Here is a 19,108-nt window from a genome sequence, read left to right on the forward strand (position 1 = left end):
AAAACAAAATTTGGTTCATTTATGACATGACACTACTGGATTATTTCACCCACAGGCGATTTAGGTTTTAGTTCTCTTGGTTTTGGTTGGTGGGGCTGCTGAGGTGTAAGGTGTGTACCATTGAAAGAGGCTCCCTCTTACTTCTCGTGATAAAACAGCTTCACCCTTCAGCCCAGATGGCTTTATGTGGCACCAGATCCATCATCATTGCCTTCGGCTTGGAAATAAGGGAATGTTAGGGAGAGATACCCAACTTCACGTGTCCTGAAGAAAGTGAGTTTTCACCTTGTCCTTGAAAATGGAGGGAATGATCTGTTCTGTATTTCATGCGTCCGTTCTCTTGTTGATGGAAAGGGAGATACTCCTTTAAAAGCTCTGTAGAGTTTGGAATTTAGCAGCACGTTGGGTCACTGTCTTCGATGGTGTGTGAAACAGGCCTCAGCTTGCTGACTTCTTTTCCTTTCTACTGTCCCTCTCCTCCAGCTACGAAGGCTCTGCCTAGGCTTTGATGCAGGTAGTAGAAGGAGATGATTATGGGGAGAAAGTGTTCTGGCCAGCTTGAAACCTAATTCATGTCATAATCTGTAGTACAATGTTTTCTAATAAGATCTCATAATATTTGGTGGAATAGCTTGTGCTCCTTCTTTAAGTTTGCCCAAACAGCAGGTGTCAGTGAATGTCCTCCCGGGTGTGAAGATAAATGACAGTAGCAGTAAGCACATCACGCGATAGTACTTCTTAAGCTTCACGACAGTAGATGTAAGCACATCACGCGATAGTACTTCTTAAGCTTCATGTTCCATGGTAACTTTTCAGTGTTTTCACATGTGTATTACTTGTGTTTTTAAATCTCTTGCCATGGTACTGATTTTCAGTCAGAAATTGGAATTCAGTTTTAATTTGAATTTGAAACTTCATTCAAAAGATTTAGGTAAAAGATGAAACCCATAAGCCTTTATCTTCACACAGTTAAAAAGTCATTTTGGACAACAGTTTATTGGGTCTTATTATTTTCATGATACAGAATATAAAGTGTGTTGCTTTTAATTATACGTGTTTAAAGCAGAAACAATGGTGTAGCATTATAGAATGCACAAAAAAGTTTTGCTAGTCTGATTTTGGTATCTTCCCCTGTGCCTTCAAAGTTCCCTAGACCAGCTTCTCTATTGTCTCTACATTGTTACCAGCCTCTCTCTGTGAAGTGATTAGTTCCATGGATGTTACTAGAAGTCTGGACAGATGAGATAGAAATGAACCTACAGTCACGTCTGCACGCAAGCAGATGTGTGGGACTAGGAGTGGCCCCTCTTCCTAGCTCTCTTGCTTTTTGCAGGTTATTATGCTAGCTAGCATGGGGCTGATGTAGTTCTAGGTCTTCTAAGGCTGGAGGTGACAGAGGTGGGGCTAAGCCAGCCTTTCTTTGGTTTGTTTTTTGGCTCTTAGGCTACAGATCTTTTTCCTTTAACTTTGTCTTTGCATTTAATGACCCTCTCCCAGCCCGGATGTTTTCCTTGAGGCACAATATTGACTGTAACCCTGTGGTACGTGGCATAGGTAGGGAGAGGGTAAGATTTTTGCTTAGATTATAAAGGACTAAAACTTGGTCGCTGTTAGATTGGAATGTAGTGCAAGTTGGAACATACAAAACTTCTACTACTCAGAATTGTGACAGATGATTGTAGTGCATGAAACATCCCGTCTGTCTTCAGCTTTATGGCAAGAGCTTCTGTCCCCTGTCTGGCTAACTTTTATATATTTTAGAAAGTTTCAAAAAGTCATTCATAGCCTCGTATCTGCTACTTGATGGGAGGTGGACCAGGGAAAGATAAGCCGTGATTGTGGTCTGGTTGGAGCATGTCTGTCACTGAATAAGGAGCTCACAAACACGTGTCCTCAGAGGGAGATGGCTCTTCTCAGGGTTGTGGAAGCCCACGAACAGGACATTTGCTTGAGTGAGTGAGATGAGATGGTGGAGTGGTTTGGAGGAGAAAGAGTGCATTGATGAAAGTAAAATTTCTTAATCGTCTGCTCTGTATTGCGATTTAAGACCTTTCCCAGTTAACATGCCTAAGATAGTGGGTTAATTTCCACATTCTTGGGAAGAAATCTCATTTCTTTAGCTCTCATGAGATACACATCCTGTAATTTTAGGTATTCTAACTAATGTGTTGTTCTAATGGACTTCTGTTTCACTGACTATACTGGTAATGTTAGTTTCATCTACATTTGTTTTTATGGGGCCAGAACAAGGTATGTTTTCTGTAAAGAGATCACTTGCCTTACATTTTGAATATCTATAAGTAAGTATTGCAAATTGCATTATGATAAGGCCACAGAAAATTGGTTCATTTTCTCATACATGATTTTTTTTCCCCTTAAGACAAACATGGTCTCTTTAGAAGGCCTTACCAAAGTAGTTGATCCTTCTCAGCTAACTCCCGAGTTTGATGGCTGCTTGGAATACAACCATGAAGAATGGATTGAAATCAGAGTTGCTTTTGAAGACTACATTAGCAATGCAACCCACATGCTCTCTCGGCTGGAGGAACTTCAGGACATCCTGGCCAAGAAAGAATTGCCTCAGGATTTAGAGGGGGCTCGGAATATGATCGAGGAACATTCCCAGCTGAAGAAGAAGGTGATTAAGGCCCCCATAGAAGACTTGGATTTAGAGGGACAGAAACTGCTCCAGAGGATTCAGAGCAGTGACAGCTTTCCCAAAAAGAACTCGGGGTCAGGCAATGCGGACCTGCAGAGCCTCCTGCCCAAGGTGTCCGCCATGCTGGACAGGCTGCACTCCACGCGGCAGCATCTGCACCAGATGTGGCACGTACGAAAACTGAAGCTGGACCAGTGCTTTCAGCTGAGGCTGTTTGAGCAGGATGCTGAAAAGGTAAAGGAGTAGGGGGAGAGGAGTTGAAATGAGACACGGATGGGTTTCCTGGATCATCGGGTCCTGGCAGCTAGGGGGCTGCTTTGGTCAGGAGAGAGAGAGTGTGTTTTCACTCCAGCCATCTGCCTGAAATCCGCCTTCCAGCTTCCCTCGTACTGTAGGCCGGGGCTGTCTGAGGAGCTTTGGGTTCTTAATGACTGACATTGTGGTTTGGCATGCCTGTAAGATAGACGAGAAGGGTATCTTGAGTTAAAAGAGTGAACATCTTATAGAATTTATATGACCAAAAGCAGTAATTACGGAGGTATGTGTTTTGCCCCAGTGAAGCCAGTGACAGAATACCATTCCGATCTATTGTTGACCATGCTTTTAAGATCAAAGATGTATCAGGTGTTAAAAAGAATAGCTTCTGGGAAATGCGGGCAGTGATTACTTACGGCCTCATTTTGTTCTCCTGCTCCAGATGAGATAGCTGGTCCGAGCGGATGCTCTTGTCCCCTGCTAACTCTGTCTTGGCAGTGGGAACAGGACACTTCCTGAGAGGACTGTGTCGCAAGCCATGAACGTGGGTGAACCGATCACTCTTAATTTGAGCTCATTGAATTTTTTTCACAGAGTTTTTCTCACAGGAGAATATTTTCTAATGTTAAAAAAACTACATCACTAATCTTTGATACAAAAGGACCTTTCAAACAGTGACAATCCACTACTGTTGTCTGGCAAGCTTTTAACCTACCCGTCAGCGTACTTATGTTTAAAGAAAAGCCTTGTCAAAGACACTGGAAAAATCTTCCTTTCAATTACTAGGGAAAAACAGGTGACTGTCTCTAGGATTCTGATTCAAGTCACGATACTAGTCCAAATAATGATAGTTAATTCCTTTTGCTTTCATGTTTTCCTTGTGAGCAACGTAACTGACATCCTTTTCCAGGGAGTATCTGTATTGAACCTCGAGAGAGATGTATGTCATCATTAAATTTTTTTCCAGTCCTTTCTATTTTTATGGTAAATTTTATTGTTTGCATTTGCACGGTTTTTAAAATACTGTTTGCTCTCAAGCAGATCTGATCGTGTAGTCACTGGAGTTGCTGTCGATCATCTGTGGGCATAGGAGAACCTGCCCAGATACCTGCCAGTCCCTAATTTCACCCAACAGGTCTTTCACTGGAGAGCAATGTGGTCAGGGAAGCAGTTCGCAACAATGGGGAGGCTGGGTTGAGACTCAGAGGTTGGTTTCAGTTAGCCTGGGGGATTTGAGCACCCCTCTTTGCCTGTCTGCCCCTTAATTCCTCATCAGCTGAAGGAACACATGCGGTAGGACTTTCTTGCAGACCGGGTCCGTTCAGAACAGCTTACTTTGAAGTCAAGGATATTTTTGGACCCAAAAGACGAGAGGTTGTCAGAGCAAAGATACTGCCCTTGGTTGGCTTGGCCCTGCTCCTGGGCCTGTGGCAGCCATCCCTCTTCCTGGAGCTGCTTCAGCTTGTCTTTCTTCATTCTGGTAGATGTTTGACTGGATCACACACAACAAGGGCCTGTTTCTGAACAGCTACACTGAGATCGGAACCAGCCACCCCCACGCGATGGAGCTGCAGACGCAGCACAACCACTTTGCCATGAACTGCATGGTAAGAAGCTGTGGGCACAGAGGTGGCATGTATGAGAGAGGATTCCAGCGGACGGGAGGGACTTACACAGATGGTGCCCCAGCCCTCTGCCAGGAGGCCACGCGGGGCCTTTAGAGGTACCGGTGGTGTTGGTAGCTGACCTCCGAGCACGCGACGTTCTTGGTGTTAGCAGTACCTACAGGTTCTTTTTAAGCTTTATGTAGCTGAAAATGTGAGAACAAGCAAACACATCGGAGAAACTCGAGCCAGTTACTTGGCCAGTTTACATGGGTGATTTTGAGACTGGTTCCTGTGCTGTACCTCTTAGGAGCCTGTAGGGGCTCCAGAGAAGCTGCTCAGTGGTCGAGGGAATGTTCTGAGCAGATCTGCCGACAGTTTGCTGGCTGCCCTTTGTGAGGAGGACATAAGCCAGCCTGCCTGCTTTCTCCCTCCAGGGCATACTCCAGTTCTCTTAAAACATGACATTTCCCTCCAGGTTGAACTGAAGTACTAGGGTCTGGACATAGGCCATGCCTAGAACACCCTGCTCTGTTTGAGGCTGAGGCGCTTGACTCCACTGGCCTGTTGTGACCAGTGTTGGGTTGTTGTAGGACCGTTAAGCAAAACAACAAACAATTCTAAATAGTATTTTTGTTACATTTTTGGAGTTAATATAACTAAAATAAAACACTATGTTCTACAGGATATATGTTGTTTCTGTAGACAATTATCCTTATGAAAATTTCCTTTTCGGGGACCACGAGTTTTGGGTTGGACTTTGAGCTAGTCTTATGAGAATTAACCACTCTTGTGCCTTGTAACATTTGTACCAGAACACTGAAGTGGTTTGAAGACAGGGTCTTTGCTTAAATTAATTCAGTAAGATGCTATTTAATTAAAGTTTGGGTAACTGAGTGCTCTAGGCAGTTTCAAAGGTAACATTTAGCAATACAATTTTTGTAATAGATTCCATCAAAAAAGTTTAGTGTCTGTTCTAGAGTTTGAGGTAAGAGAATTTCTGGTTTGGAATTTTAAACCCAGGCATAGATGAAGAGTTCCAAAATGTTACTGGTGGAGAAAGCATCTTAGAATTTCTTCCCAAGAAATTTTTATCAATTTTTCAAGTTATTCTGAAACCGCAGCTAGTGGTGGAAGGCATTCAGTCTATTGTATCACATAATATATGAACAAGAAGTGCTAAAATATATTTTAGAAAAACAAGAACAGAAAATATACCCACCCCCCAGCATTCTTAGTGTGACATTTAGGGTCAAGAAAATGGGAAGTATGATGTAGAAGACAGAAGCATGGGCTGGGGTAGGAGTGCAGAGGTGTCTAATCTAAGCCTTCCAGTTACCTTGTGACTTTAGTCCATTTAGTCTCTGCAAGCCTCGGTTTCCTGATCAGTAAAGTGGGGATTCTATCTGCCTTCCATGGCAGATATAATTTTATTTCCTCTGCATATGTAAAACACTAAGATAGTGCTCAATGCAAAGTAAGTACTTGATAAATGATAATTATTAACAGTCATGTTATCATCAATTAAAAACACTGTTAAAAGAAACTCTTAGAAGTATGAGTAATGTACTTTTTTTTTTAATTTTTAAAGGCTTAAGTCTATTTTCTGGTTCTTTACAATAAACTTATTTTTCTAAGTTAACGTTCTTTTTCTTTTTTTTTGAAGATTTTTATTTATTTATTTATGAGAGAGCACAAGTAAGGGGAGAGGGAGAAGCAGGCTCCCGCTGAGCAGGGAGACTGACCTGGGGCTCCATCCCAGGACCCTGGGACCACAACCCAAGCCAAAGACAGAAGGCAGACACTCAACTGTCTGAGCCACCCAGGTGCCCCTCTAAGCTTAAGTTTTAACTGGAAGAGTGGCATAACCCTGTGTCACTGTGGGCGGCAGCTGCCGGGGAAGCTTCCAGGCCTGTCTGGCTCCTTGTCCGCCACTCCTCCATGAGTGCTTGGGACCCAGCTAGGACACGTCTTTATGCAGAGCAAGGACTTCTTAATTTGCAGCCCTGTCTTGTGCTTCCTACAGTGTTTTAAACATTTTTTTTTTTTTTTGATAAAATGAAAATGCTGAATATCAGTCTGCCAAGTTGCCAGTCTCTGAAGCATGTTCAGGGATGCCAACAATTCTGCTCATGGTACTATCGCAGATGCTTTTAAAAGCTGTGATGAGGGCGCCTGGGTGGCTCAGTTGGTTAAGCGTCTGCTTTTGGCTCACATCATGATCCCGGGGTCCTGGGACTGAGTTCTGCCTGGGATTCCCTGCTCAGTGGGGAGCCTGCTTCTCCCTCTGCCCCTCACCATGCTCGAGCTTTCTCTCTGTCTCAAACAAATAAAATCTTTTTTTTTCTTTGAAAACTGTGATGATAAGATCTAGAGGTAGGTACTTTAATAACAAGGGGAATTCTATATTTTATGTTAGAGACTGTTTATTGGTTGGTGTGCCAGCACTTTCCTTATCTGTGTAATCATTGATGGAATGATGGTAAAGGTCCAGTCCACAGACCCTCCACGCGCAGTACAGTCCTGTTGAGGATCTGAAAGGGACACGGGACACCGTAACAGAATCTCAGTGGGAATGAGTCCCCCCAGTGGTTCCCATGGCAGACCCATCTGCATGGAGAGCTCTGCTCTGGGTTCTAACAGAGGGCATTGGCATATGGTCTTCCCAGCACCTTTGGGGTTGATTTACATCTTTAATGATACAAAACAAAAATTAGTAATTCTGATCACCTGCAACTAGAGGGAGAGAACACATATGTGAAGAGGGGGCATTACTTTTGCCTAAAGGATACTCGTTAGAGCATTATTGCCACAAGAGCCAGGGAGGCCGGTTTCCCACTGACCATGGCCTTGGTGGACTGTCTTAGCCTCACGGTGCCCTCTCTCCCTGCCACTGTAGACAGCGGTCACCTGTTAGCTAATTCAAGGCTGGAGTCTGTGCCTTTCTAGTCCCAGAGTGACTCTACCTAGTTTTGATTTGGGTCAAAGTGGAGAGGAAACAATGAGTAGAAGATGGTACAAAGGAAGAATGGATAAGTACCTTCTTCAGAGGGCTTTGGGGTGGCTGCAGATAAGATCACCGCGAGGAGCCACACAGGGTGTGTGCGGTGGGAGAGGGGCCCAGAGAACCACGGCTAGAGCGGACAGGAGGCAGGAAAAAGGGAGAGAGGTTTGGACAGGTTGAGGAATTAGATTTAGCAGCACAGTTGGGAGGAGCCAACAGGGGTACATGATTTTGGGGAGACCCGTCAAGAGGAGCATGTTGTGGTGACAGATGGGGGTGTGTTGAAGGCGTGCGTTCCCCACCGCTGCCTCTGCCAGACTAGCAGCCTCAAAGGCCAAAGAAGCTGGAAGGGAGCACAGCATAGCGAGAACCTGTTTTGAGGGCCAAATGTGCCCTTTTTTCCAGCCTCACACTGTTATTTTTGCATTAAACTGCTGGGCCTGAAGATGGGCATTTCCACAGAATAGAAAACTTGATTGAAGGTTTGCACCCAGCGTTGTTCCCTTTTGTGCCTCCACTCCTCTGCTGTGGAGAAAGCGGATCCGTCTGCAGAGGATTCTCTGTTGGCACCGCCCAGACGGCTTGGGCTGGTGTAGACGGGAGAACTTGTTTCCACACAGAACAGCCTGTGGCTGCTCCACATGCAGCGTGTAGTTCCTGGGTTCCAGTTAAAACCTGCAGTGTTGGGTTTTCTTGGTTCTGGGTGACTGCTTCTCTGTGGGCTCGCCGTCTGGCCCCGTTTCAGGATCCGAAGCCAGCGAGTGAGTAAGAGTGTGTCTGCGCACCCACTTGTGTACTTGATTGCTTTGTGCCTACCAGTCTGCCCCTCAGCTAGTTGATCTGTAATTTTGCAGTTTTAGAAATAGAAATTGAAACCAATATTTAGAGTTTCTGGAAATCAGATAGCAAGTACGTCCACTGTTCTCTACCAGGTGATTCTGCCCTTAAAAACAGAAGTGGAGTTTGTGGGCTGTGTTTCAGAGAGCGCTATGATCCGCCGGTCCTGCAAGGAAGCCTCTTGTTTGCCTTCCCCTGACAAGCCCTCTTTGTCTCCCCTACCTTTCGCAGAACGTGTATGTAAATATAAACCGCATAATGTCGGTGGCAAATCGCTTGGTCGAGTCTGGCCACTACGCCTCTCAGCAGATTAAGCAGATTGCGAACCAGCTGGAGCAGGAGTGGAAGGCGTTTGCGGCAGCCCTGGATGAGCGGAGTACCTTGCTGGACATGTCCTCCATTTTCCACCAGAAGGCTGAAAAGGTCAGTGCTTGGGGCCTGCAGCCCGCAAGGTAGTGACCAGGAACACGTTCTCCCCCGGTGCCCTCCCCACAGCCCAATCCCTGGACGACATTGGTGTGACACCCACAGTGCTTAAGAACATGAGCTCTGAAGTCAGGCAGCTGTGAGCTGAAACCCCAGCTCTCCGACCGTGTGCTGTGCCATCTTCGGCAAGTTCCTTCGCCTCTCTGTTCCTTGGTTTTCTCATCTATAAAATGGAAATAAAAGTATGCACTTGAGAGGAATGTTTTCTCCTGTAAATGAGAGAATTCCTGTGAGGTGGCCGTGCGGTGCCCGGTGTACAGCGGTACTAACCGTGGTAGCCGCTGTGCGGTGCCCGGTGTACAGCGGTACTAACCGTGGTAGCCGCTGTCCTTTTTCCCTCCTCTCCCTTCTCCCCACTGTCCGTCCCCTTCCTCCTCTCCTCTTCTCCTCAGTACTGTCACCTTAGTATTCTAATACGACCCTCTGACAGCAAGTAACAATGCCTGAGTATGAGGTTTTAAATATCAGAGGTTTGCTTTTCTCAGAAAATAAGATGTTGCAAAGTCTGGGGAACTGGAGCTGTACAGCGATGTCAGGCCAGGATCTGCTCCTTTCGGGCTGCCTTGGTCTTCCTGCCATGGCCACAGACATGCCGCCCCAGCCCCTGCACCTCGAGCACGGCACCCACTGTAGTCGGGGAAGCATTATTTTCAGAAGGTCCCTCGCCTCCATTCCCACTGGCCAGGAGTGGGGTGCAGGCCGTGCCCTAGCTCTAGGAAGGGTGGGCAAAGGTGAGTGCGGCTTTTTCGCCTCCACAGTGGTAGGCAGGCTCTGCTGGCCGGGGCTAGGGTTGGAGAGTGGCTTTTGGATAGGCCGCTTCCAGTGTCTTCTATTGATGAAGCTATTTGTTTGGATTCAGAGTTCACGTTGGCTTCATCTGCCGATGTTCTGGTCAGAATACTTGAAGAGGGAACATCTAATATGTGCCCGTAACACTCCCCACGCCTCTCCAGGCCCCCAGCGAGCTCACTTAAGCAAACGCTCTGGAGTAGCGCGAAAGGAGTGCTTTGCTCATGACTCAGACTTCCTAGTGGGAAGTGTGCGGGGCAGGGAGATACCTCCTCAAGTGGCGGAGAAGCAACACAGGAACTTTGAGCCGCCAGGAAGACATACGGGGGAGAAGTAAGGGCTTGCCGTAAGGGAGAAATACTGATTGGGGAGGATTTTCTGGTGTTGAGGGGAGACTACATTCGTAGGGATCTGTACTGATGGTGCTAGGCAGGAAATGGTAGTTCTGTAATCTAGAAGCAGTCCCTGTTGAGGAGTGAGGCCGGGGAAGGTAAGATAAAGGTCCCAGCTTGCCCAGGGTTTAGACAAGTCAACAAGAGTGTTGCACAAGACCCTAATTAGCAGTGATCTCGACTCTAGAAACCTTTCAAGTGTGAAGCAAGAGAGGAAACTAAATGGAACAGGAAAAGAAAAAAACGATAGTAGCCTCACGTGAAAGCTGTGAATAGGGACTTCCAGGTTCCAATGTAGGGTTTTTCACCTCCCTAAACTTAGGTATTTGATAGGCTTTATGATAAAGAATAAATAAAAGCCCACAGAGAAAAACAAGTTTCTTTTTTAAAAAGTAATAGGAAACCCCTTCAGCAGAAGCCCGCAGCGCGCTCACCTGTGCTACCGGCCGTCGGCCAGAGGAGCATGGGGCATTGACCACGTCATGGTGGGTGGGGGGGTGCGCCGTCTGGTCCCTGCGCATCCATCACCTGGAATGGTAACATGTTAGGGGCACAGCAACCCCTGGAAGTCAAAGTGTGCTCATTGGTAGTGGGCTCACGGAAGGTTCCGTGAAGATGATAGAGCAAACGTGAGACAGGGCAAGCTACGTGGGCGAATGACAGAGTCTGAGCCACAGTAACACACAGGGAAGAATCCTGTAAACAGGATAGGATTCAGAATTGTAAGTAAGCCCCGAAGTTAATTGCTCTTCTAACTTGCTTGAGAATAATCTAGAAATGAGGGTGCCCTGGAGCATTTTTTTTTCCTCCAAAATTTTTATCCAAAATTTCAAAAGAGCATGGGGTGTTTTCATTTGGATAAGATGAATGACTGTAATTTATGGATTTGAAAGAAACAAAACTAGATGAATGCATTATTGAACACAATTTTGTGGGATCCTTCGTAAAGTCTAACAGTGCTTGAGTCTCTGTGCATATCGAGTAGCCAGAGAAGAAGCCAGAAGCCAGGTACAAGTGTAGGAACAGAGGGACCTGGTGTAGAGAGGCCCCAGGGTTTTTGATGGACCTCGACCAAGGCCTGCCCAGGCATCTGAAATGTACAGGTGGGGCGTTAGAACGTGTCCAGAGCGCCTTTAGTCTTGACTGGAAAGGTAGTGGGAATCTTCTCCTTCACTTAACAGAAGTAAGATCCTTGAAATTCCAATGCATGAAGGAAGATCACATCTACTCAGTACTTGCCCTCTTCCCAGGAGAGAAATAGCTCAGCTTTGGTCTTTTGTTAAAGTGCTTTGCTTTCCAGTTAACGATGAAGCTGTTTTCATATGCTCACTGGGGAGAAGACCAGAAACTTGGACATCCTAAGTTAGGTTGCCATCTTGGCCACCTCTCTGAACCCCATCCAGATGTATCAGTGTGAAATGAAGTGTGATCAGGAAGGCCTGGAGCTCCACCGTGGGAGCCCATGGTTCATGTTTGATGGAAGGAAGCAGCTTCCCTGTAAGGAGTGCAGCTCCCAGCTGGGGCGACACGTGCCCTGCCCTGCACAGCTGCGCTCCTCTGTCTCCTCTGTGGTCTCGGTGGGTGTTCTGGTGTTGGGCTTTGCTTGTGGTTTTATAAGCATAAATCTTGAGATGGAGACTAGCTGAGGAGAACATTGCCTTGGGCAGACGTCTTGGCCGTTCATTCGCTCTCAGGCCGCCCCCTCTGGGGATGCTCTGGGTGCCCCCAGAGTCTCCATTTGCAGGCTTGGAGACAGGGCTGTGGGGCTGGCGGTCTCACCGGTACATGGTGTTCACTGCTTTTGGTCACATGGCCTGTCTGCTGGATGGCCTCTTGATAGGGAACTTTCATAGCTAATGTCACTAGAATTACATTTTTATGAAACCAGAGAAAGTGATTGATTTTACTATACCTTCACATCTCCCGTTTTTATTATTAAACAAAAATGGTCTGGGGTGTGAGGGTGATCTGGCTATGACATCTGCCACCTCACTGATCACCAGGGGAGATCTGGCTGGTGAGGCGGGTGTCCCCCTGCTCTGTCCCCGCTCCATGTGTGTCCCTCCCAAGGGCTGCTCGCTGCATCCAGGAGGGTGAGTGTTCCCGAAAGTGGATAGTCTTTGGTCAGGAGCATGCCAGTACCTGTGCTTTCCTGCCGGAGCCCCCACACAGACCGTCAGGGTCCCTTTGTGGAAAGAAAGGAGGACAGTCAAGCTTGGAGCTTCTGTGCGTGGCTGTCTGCCTTTCTGAAAAGGAAAAAAACAACAACAAGGTCTAGAGCTGCATTCTCCAGTGTGGTAGCCAGTCACCACATGCCGCCATTGAAATTACTGAAAGTTTGTTAAAAGAATGTAAAAGTAAATTAAAATTCCATGCAGTGTCCACATCATGGCTGCTGGCTGCTGTACCGGACAGCACAGACAGACCTGCTGGAAGTTCTGCAAGTGCTGATAAAGATGTACCTTTACGTGAGCCTTAAATCTGATTACCTCCCTTCATCTGTGAGTTTGAGAGCTCTGCAATTTGATAATAGCCAAAAATAAAGTGAGAGCCGGTCTCTGTATAGTTCTTTAGAATTTACAGAGCTCTCTGACACAAATTGTCGGTTCTTCTTTAAATCTTTAAGCCCAGTGAAGTAGATGGGACCAGTGGTATTATTGTCCTTATATTGTGTTTGGGGAGTGATTTGCTTATGTTGGGACTTCTGTTGAGGTCTGTGACAGTCTTTTAGTTCCTAATGTAATAGAACACTCTTTATTCGGTTAATATCCTTATAAAACTTCACTTTCCATAAAAAGTTTTAGAAAAAACATTTATGGTAAACATCATCTATCCTAGTTATCCAGATAACTTTATCCTAAGTTAGGGTTGGAACTCGGAGGAAAATAATACTTCACTATTCCTTTTTGAATTTTTAAGGCAAATAATACACATGCGATTGGTCCCAGTTTAATGGTGTTTTACTTTATAAAAGTGTAGGCCTGACTTTTGGCTTGTGGACAAAAACAAAGATGCTCATGGAATAGAAAGGAATTGGAGTAATTATGCATAAAAATAAAAAGTTATTAAAGAGAGCAGTTGTAACACACACGATCACCGGCATATTTTGCTTCAAACTGAGCCTGCCTCCTCCAAGTTACTGTGCTGATACTGTCAGAGCTTCGCAGATGGGACAGGCTTCTCCCTCCTGTGCTCTTCACGCTCTTTAGAGAAGGGAGCCCGTCTCCCTTGGCACAACCGGGAAAGAGGGCCTGCTGATGAGTACTCAAGGAGCAGAAATGATGAAGTATTAAGGAAAAGTAGTAAATTGTAAGTTACTTTACTCTAGGCAAATATAAAACTTCTAGGGCAATATTTTCTAAAAGTGAAAACAAAAGAAGAAATTAAAATAAGAACTCTGGCGTTTGAGTTCATATTTATATTAAACATGTATGTCTGTGTATATCTGTAATATTAAACTGGTGTTATTTTTCTCAAAGAAGAAAAAAATCTCTCTAAACATTTGAAAAATTCCCATTCTGGGCAGTTTGTCTCTGTGTCTCCTAAATGAGCTAAGCACCTGCGCTCAGCTGTGCCCTGTCATGAGGCCTGCTGGGGCGGGGGTGGGGGGAGGTGGGCGGCGGGCAGCAGAGCAGGCCAGAGTGCTGAGCAGCTCCCACACTGGAAGCCCCCACTCTCAGCATATGGAGGGGAGTGGAATCAATGTTTATGGAAACAAACCTAATTAATGATTCGAGCTCTCCTGGTGAAGCTATGTCTATGTGTACTAATTACTCTGCCCTCATCTGCTTGCCTCAGTTTTGCAAACTGACTGATCCAGACTTTTCAGCCTATGTTCAGCTACGCTTTAAAAAGTCACCATTCTGCTGAGCCTCAGAGTTCCCAGTTCTGTAGCAGCTCCCGATTTGAATTCATGGAGAAGCATTGAATTCTCTTGCCCTTGCCTAGCTGGATACTGTGTGTTCATGTATTTAGGCATTTAAAGCATCAGAGGCTAAACTGGCTGCTCTGGTCTCCCTAGAGTACGGTAACCACCTCCTGCAACCGTCCTTTACAGAGTACGTACTCCCCTGGTGGTGTAGTCCCAACCATATGTCTCAAGATGGTGATACGTGCCCAGCCTGGGGGTGGAGAGGGTGGAGGGCCGTAGAATGGTCCGAGAAGTTCAGGGAATGAACACACTGGGCTGCCCCCCTTGCCCATCCTCAGTGCACATTATCGTATTAACTGGCCCAGAGAGGTTCTACTCGATATAGGTACTTACTGGACTTTGCCACCAGGATGCCATTTCCTTGGGGAAGACCTATTAGATGGAGATGGCTGTCCTGTGGCGTGGGTTCGGACTCTTTGAGAAACCATTCAGGGCTTAGAGCTTGTACTCTGGGGTCTCCAGTTGCCATCTCGTAAACAAGAGACAAATTACACTGCACAAAAGCCCTGTGAAACCATGCCCAGGTTTATGTCTGTCACTGGGATACTTCAGCCCAGTGCATTTAGGCGTGTGCAATCCCTTCTCCACAGTGGCTTCCTCATGGCAGGCCATCCCTCTCTACGTATTTAGGACCTGGCTGTGTTTTTTCAGGTGAATATAATCAGTACCCTTTCTAGATATTTGAAGAAGTTATAAGTTACTTTTATTACAGGCATATATAAAACTTCTCGAATGTTTCTCTTTATTCATATTTGAGAAAGGTTTTCAATGATTGGTGTTTAATGCAGTCAGAGAAAAGGAGGGAAACCGAGATCACTCAGGCTCACCTGTTTGACATTTCTGGAATGCTCCACACAAGAAATCCCTAGAAATATGTGTGTCGTCCCACATGCACGCATGCGGAGGGGAAAGGTATAAGGCAGCCTTGTTCCTACTTCTCCGGGCCTGAAGGTGTTCGGAGGGCGCCGTAGCGAGGATATCCCCGGCGCTCGTGGTGGCTGAAGCATCAGCTGCTATCACAGGATGCAGAATGCCCTGCGAATTCCTTTCAAGCCCTGAGGTCTGCATAGAGATATTTTTCCGAGCCAGTACGTTAATGATAAAAGGATTTTTATAAACAAATTATTACTTGAGTGACTTGCCTGTTTTAAGTTCCTAAAAAAAGTCATAAGTAACTGGTGGGTGATTCTCCTATGTATTTTAAGAGAATCCTAGCACGTTTCCTGTCTAGCAGGTCCTCACCCAATTTCGAATAATCACCCTCTGCATTCCTTGGTAAACGTAGAAAGATGCCAGGGAATTAGAGTAAGTGAGGTGAAGCCCAGGGAAACGTGTCCATGCCTACTTGGCTTAATTGAATTAGCATCTTTAATGGGGTCTTCTGCCGCTTGCCTTTGCCACTTACCTGCGGTGGGTACTGATAGGGTCTCCCTGGAAGTCTGGCAGTGATTTCTCCACTCGATGAATCCCAGGGCTGCGGCACTGGCAGGGGCTGAAAACTGAGGAGAGGTCGGAATGACAGTCCTCAGCCAGGACTGCAGCTGAGACGTTTCCCTTCTCGTTTATGTGCAAAGTGGGAAGGACCTCTGGGTCAGTCCACCACCTCCCTCAGCCTTCTCGTGGGCTCGGAGGGCACGGCGGAGGACTTTGGGTGGCCTTCGTTTGGGCCTGCCGCTCTTCCTGTGTTCAGGTAAACGATCTCAGATACTCGGGCTTCTGCTAGCATCTCCGTGTTAGAGGAAAGTGGGAAGGCTGGGTGGAGCTCCTGGCTGGGGCCGAGGCACAGGGCGGCCGGGCCTCCATGCCCCCCACAGCTCGTGGCGCAGGCTGGTTGGCATCAGTGGGTCAGAGGAGGGCTGGGGAGTTAACCAGGAGGCCCAAAACAGAACTCAGGGCGGGGTGGCCCCAGGCGTGCTGCTCCGTGTGGGCCTCCGAGTGACCTGGGGTTGTCATTTCAGACAGCAGGTCTTTGGGCCCAGCCCCGCTCCTGCTAGAATGTGAGCTTGGGGTGAAGTCTAGCTGTGGTCTGAGGGCTCACCTCAGTACTGGCTGCGGTGGAGACTCAACCCTGCTGCTTTCTTGGACTCTCTCTCAATGACCCTAATTTCAAAACCATGTTTAAAAAATATGTACTTCTCAATATAAATTGCCATTGATAGAAGTAATCTTTTTTTTTTTTTTTTTTTTTTTTTAATCTTCCAAGTACATGAGCAACGTGGATTCGTGGTGTAAAGCCTGTGGTGAGGTAGACCTTCCCTCCGAGCTGCAGGATCTGGAGGACGCCATCCATCACCATCAGGGGATATATGAGCACATCACTCTTGCTTATTCCGAGGTGAGCCGGCAGTTCCACTCCGTTCAACTTGAGATGCGAGGCAACAGTCTTGTGTCCTCGTCCCAGGAGCTGGGGAGAAAGAAGACAGTTTTGTTTAGCCCAGACATGGCTTGTAGATTTTGTGTTAACATGCAGTTTGGTTGTGGCTTTTGAATGATGTGTGTGTCCTGGGACGGGGTTGTGGGGCTCCTGTAAAACGGGGTGGTCAGCCATGAGCTCGTTTCCCCTGCCCCTGTGATGTTTGTGGATTTCCTCTGGAGTTGCTTATGTTTTCACCTGATAAAGTGAAATTCCAACTTTCTGGACTGCATGTACTTTAAAAATAGGTGTTTTCACCTGCTATTCCATTTAGTTGAACCCAGTTTAATTTTCCTGAATGAAACTTTGTAGAAGGAGGGAAACCTGATATTGCCTCGTGTTCTAGATCAAAAAGAACACACTGTCTTTAAAAAAAATTTTTTTTTTTAAGATTTGATTATTTGGGGGAGAAAGCACACAAGCAGTGGGAGGGACAGGGAGAGGGAATCTCAAGCCGACTCCCCTGCTGAGTGCAAAGCCCAATATTGGTCTCGATCTTGTAATTCTGAGATCATGACCTAAGCCAAAACTAAGAGTGCTCAACCAACTAAGCCAGCCCGGCATCCCAAAAACCACATACTGGTTGAAGCTACTAGCTGCTTTAGAAATCTAAGTATAGCATTTTTTTTTTTTATTTTAATGTAAATTATTTCTTTACCCTGTCTTATTTTCTGCCCCCTTTCTCTGGGCGTGTTTTTTTTTTTTTTTTTAAAGTTGTTATTTATTTATTAGAAAGAGGTCGTACACACACAGCAGGAGCAGGGCAGAGGGAGAGGGAGAGAGAGAATCTGAAGCAGGTTCCACGCCCAGCACAGAGCCCGATGCGGGCTCGATCTCACTACTCTGAGATCATGACCTGAACTTAAACCAAGAGTTGGACGCTTAACCGACTGAGCCACCTATGCACCCCTGGGCCTGGCTTTTTTGTGAGGACTTTATGGGATCACTTATTGCATGTTCACAACTCTGGGGCATGTGTCCTTGTTGGCTGTGCTGTTACAAATGAGGAGACCGAGGCTCAGAGATCAAGCGACTTGTGCCAGGTCAGCCCCTGGAAGCGGTGGAGCAGAGACACGAACCCGGGCAGGCCGGCTCCATGCTCCCAGCCGCCACCCTGCTGCCTCCAGGGTGGGCACAGCTGGTGCAGAGAGCCTGACGTGTGCCCGCCATCATCCATCGTGTGGTCATCAGGCCGGTGAGACCAGTCTGCCTTTCTGACTCCCGTTAAATTCCCGGAGGGGGTTGCGGGTGCATGCTTGTCTTCAGCGAGGTGTCCCCCGCTCTCCCTTCATCGTGGGCGTCTGCAGCCGTGTATGCAGAGATGAGAGATCGCCGGAGACTCGAGTAAGAAATACGCAAAACCCTGTAGAGGGCAGGGCACAGAGAGGATGCTCGGTTTACCCATGTCTTCTTTGACCAGAACTACCGACACTGGTCAGAATCACAGGGAAGAAACTGGCCATCGGCTTTTCAGTCTGGCACTTCCTGCTTCACCAAGTGGCTGCCAGTCTCCTGTCCTTGGGCCCTGGTCTCCTGATCCCTTAGCATCCTTGGGTGAATTGAACAGATGTACGGAATGGTTGTGATATTTGCTTCAGAATGTGGTCATACCTCCTGCCCTGAAGGTTAAAATCTACATGATTATTTCCCTGGCTACCTTTATTTTTTTTTAATTGTTTTTATTAACATATAATGTAGTATTTGCCCCAGGGGTACAGGTCTGTATATCATCAGGCTCACAGATTTCACCACACTCACCATAGCACATAGCCTCCCCTATATCCATAACCCAACCACCCTCTCCCTCCCTCCCCACCCCCAGCAACCCTCAGTTTGTTTTGTGAGCTTAAGAGTCTCTTATGGTTTTTCTCCCTCCCGATCCCATCTTGTTTCATTTTTTTCTGGCTACCTTTTTATCCAAAAGATCTCCCACTCTGTGTGTGTGTGTGTGTGTGTGTGTGTGTGTGAGAGTATTGCTTTATTTTGTCCCTGGAATTTAAAAGGAGTCCTCCGTATTATGCTTCTTAATTTTGTACCCAACCCAATGTACTTTAGTTAATTTAATAATCTAATTTATCAGGAACTATATAAATATTAGTGATAGCCTTTTTAATTTTGTGTGCTTGCTTATTTATTTATTTAATTTTTAGAGTGGAAAGGAGGAGCAGAGGGAAGGGGAAAGAGAGACTCTTAAACAGGTTCCATGCCCAGTGTGGAGCCAGATGTGGGGCTCGATTGCACGACCCCAAAATCATGACCTGAGCTGAAATCAGGAGTCAGACACTCAACCAACTGAGCCTCCCAGGTGTCCAGTGATAGCTTTTTTTTTTCTTTTCTTTTTTTAAGATTTTATTTATTTGACAGAGAGAGATCACAAGTAGACATAGAGGCAGGCAGGGAGCCGGGGAATTATGCTCTCTGCTGAGCAGAGAGCCTGATGTAGGGCTTGATCCCAGGACCCTGAGATCATGGCCTGAGCTGAAGGCAGAGGCTTAACCCACTGAGCCACCTAGGCTCCCCGAGTGATAGTTTTTTTAAACAGTAAAATGGAAAGTTGAACAGATCTATAATTTTTTTCATTGCGTTAGTTCTTGAGGATTATTGTGAGTTCCAAAAAAAAATACTAATTTCTTTCTCCCTAGCGTACCATCTCAAGGCATTGATTTTTGACCTGTAATCAGGAAAGTGAGTGTTTCCCGCCGTGTAACTGGGCTTTCACTCATCTACATATTAGTGAT

At 46.4% G+C, this 19,108-nt stretch overlaps 1 protein-coding gene across 6 annotated transcripts in view; it reads left to right on the top strand.

Moving 5' to 3' along the window:
- The window catches only part of TRIO (trio Rho guanine nucleotide exchange factor), a 339,733-nt gene that overhangs the window by 131,445 nt on the left and 189,180 nt on the right, over window positions 1-19,108 (top strand). For all 6 annotated transcript variants that reach the window (XM_059416916.1, XM_059416919.1, XM_059416917.1 and 3 more), the window contains exons 5-8: window positions 2,381-2,893; window positions 4,399-4,521; window positions 8,591-8,782; window positions 16,161-16,292. In XM_059416916.1, coding sequence (XP_059272899.1) covers window positions 2,381-2,893; window positions 4,399-4,521; window positions 8,591-8,782; window positions 16,161-16,292 — 960 coding nt within the window. The remainder of the gene's footprint in view (window positions 1-2,380; window positions 2,894-4,398; window positions 4,522-8,590; window positions 8,783-16,160; window positions 16,293-19,108) is intronic.

Source organism: Mustela nigripes, chromosome 12, assembly GCF_022355385.1.
Source record: "Mustela nigripes isolate SB6536 chromosome 12, MUSNIG.SB6536, whole genome shotgun sequence".
Taxonomy (NCBI): domain Eukaryota; kingdom Metazoa; phylum Chordata; class Mammalia; order Carnivora; family Mustelidae; genus Mustela; species Mustela nigripes.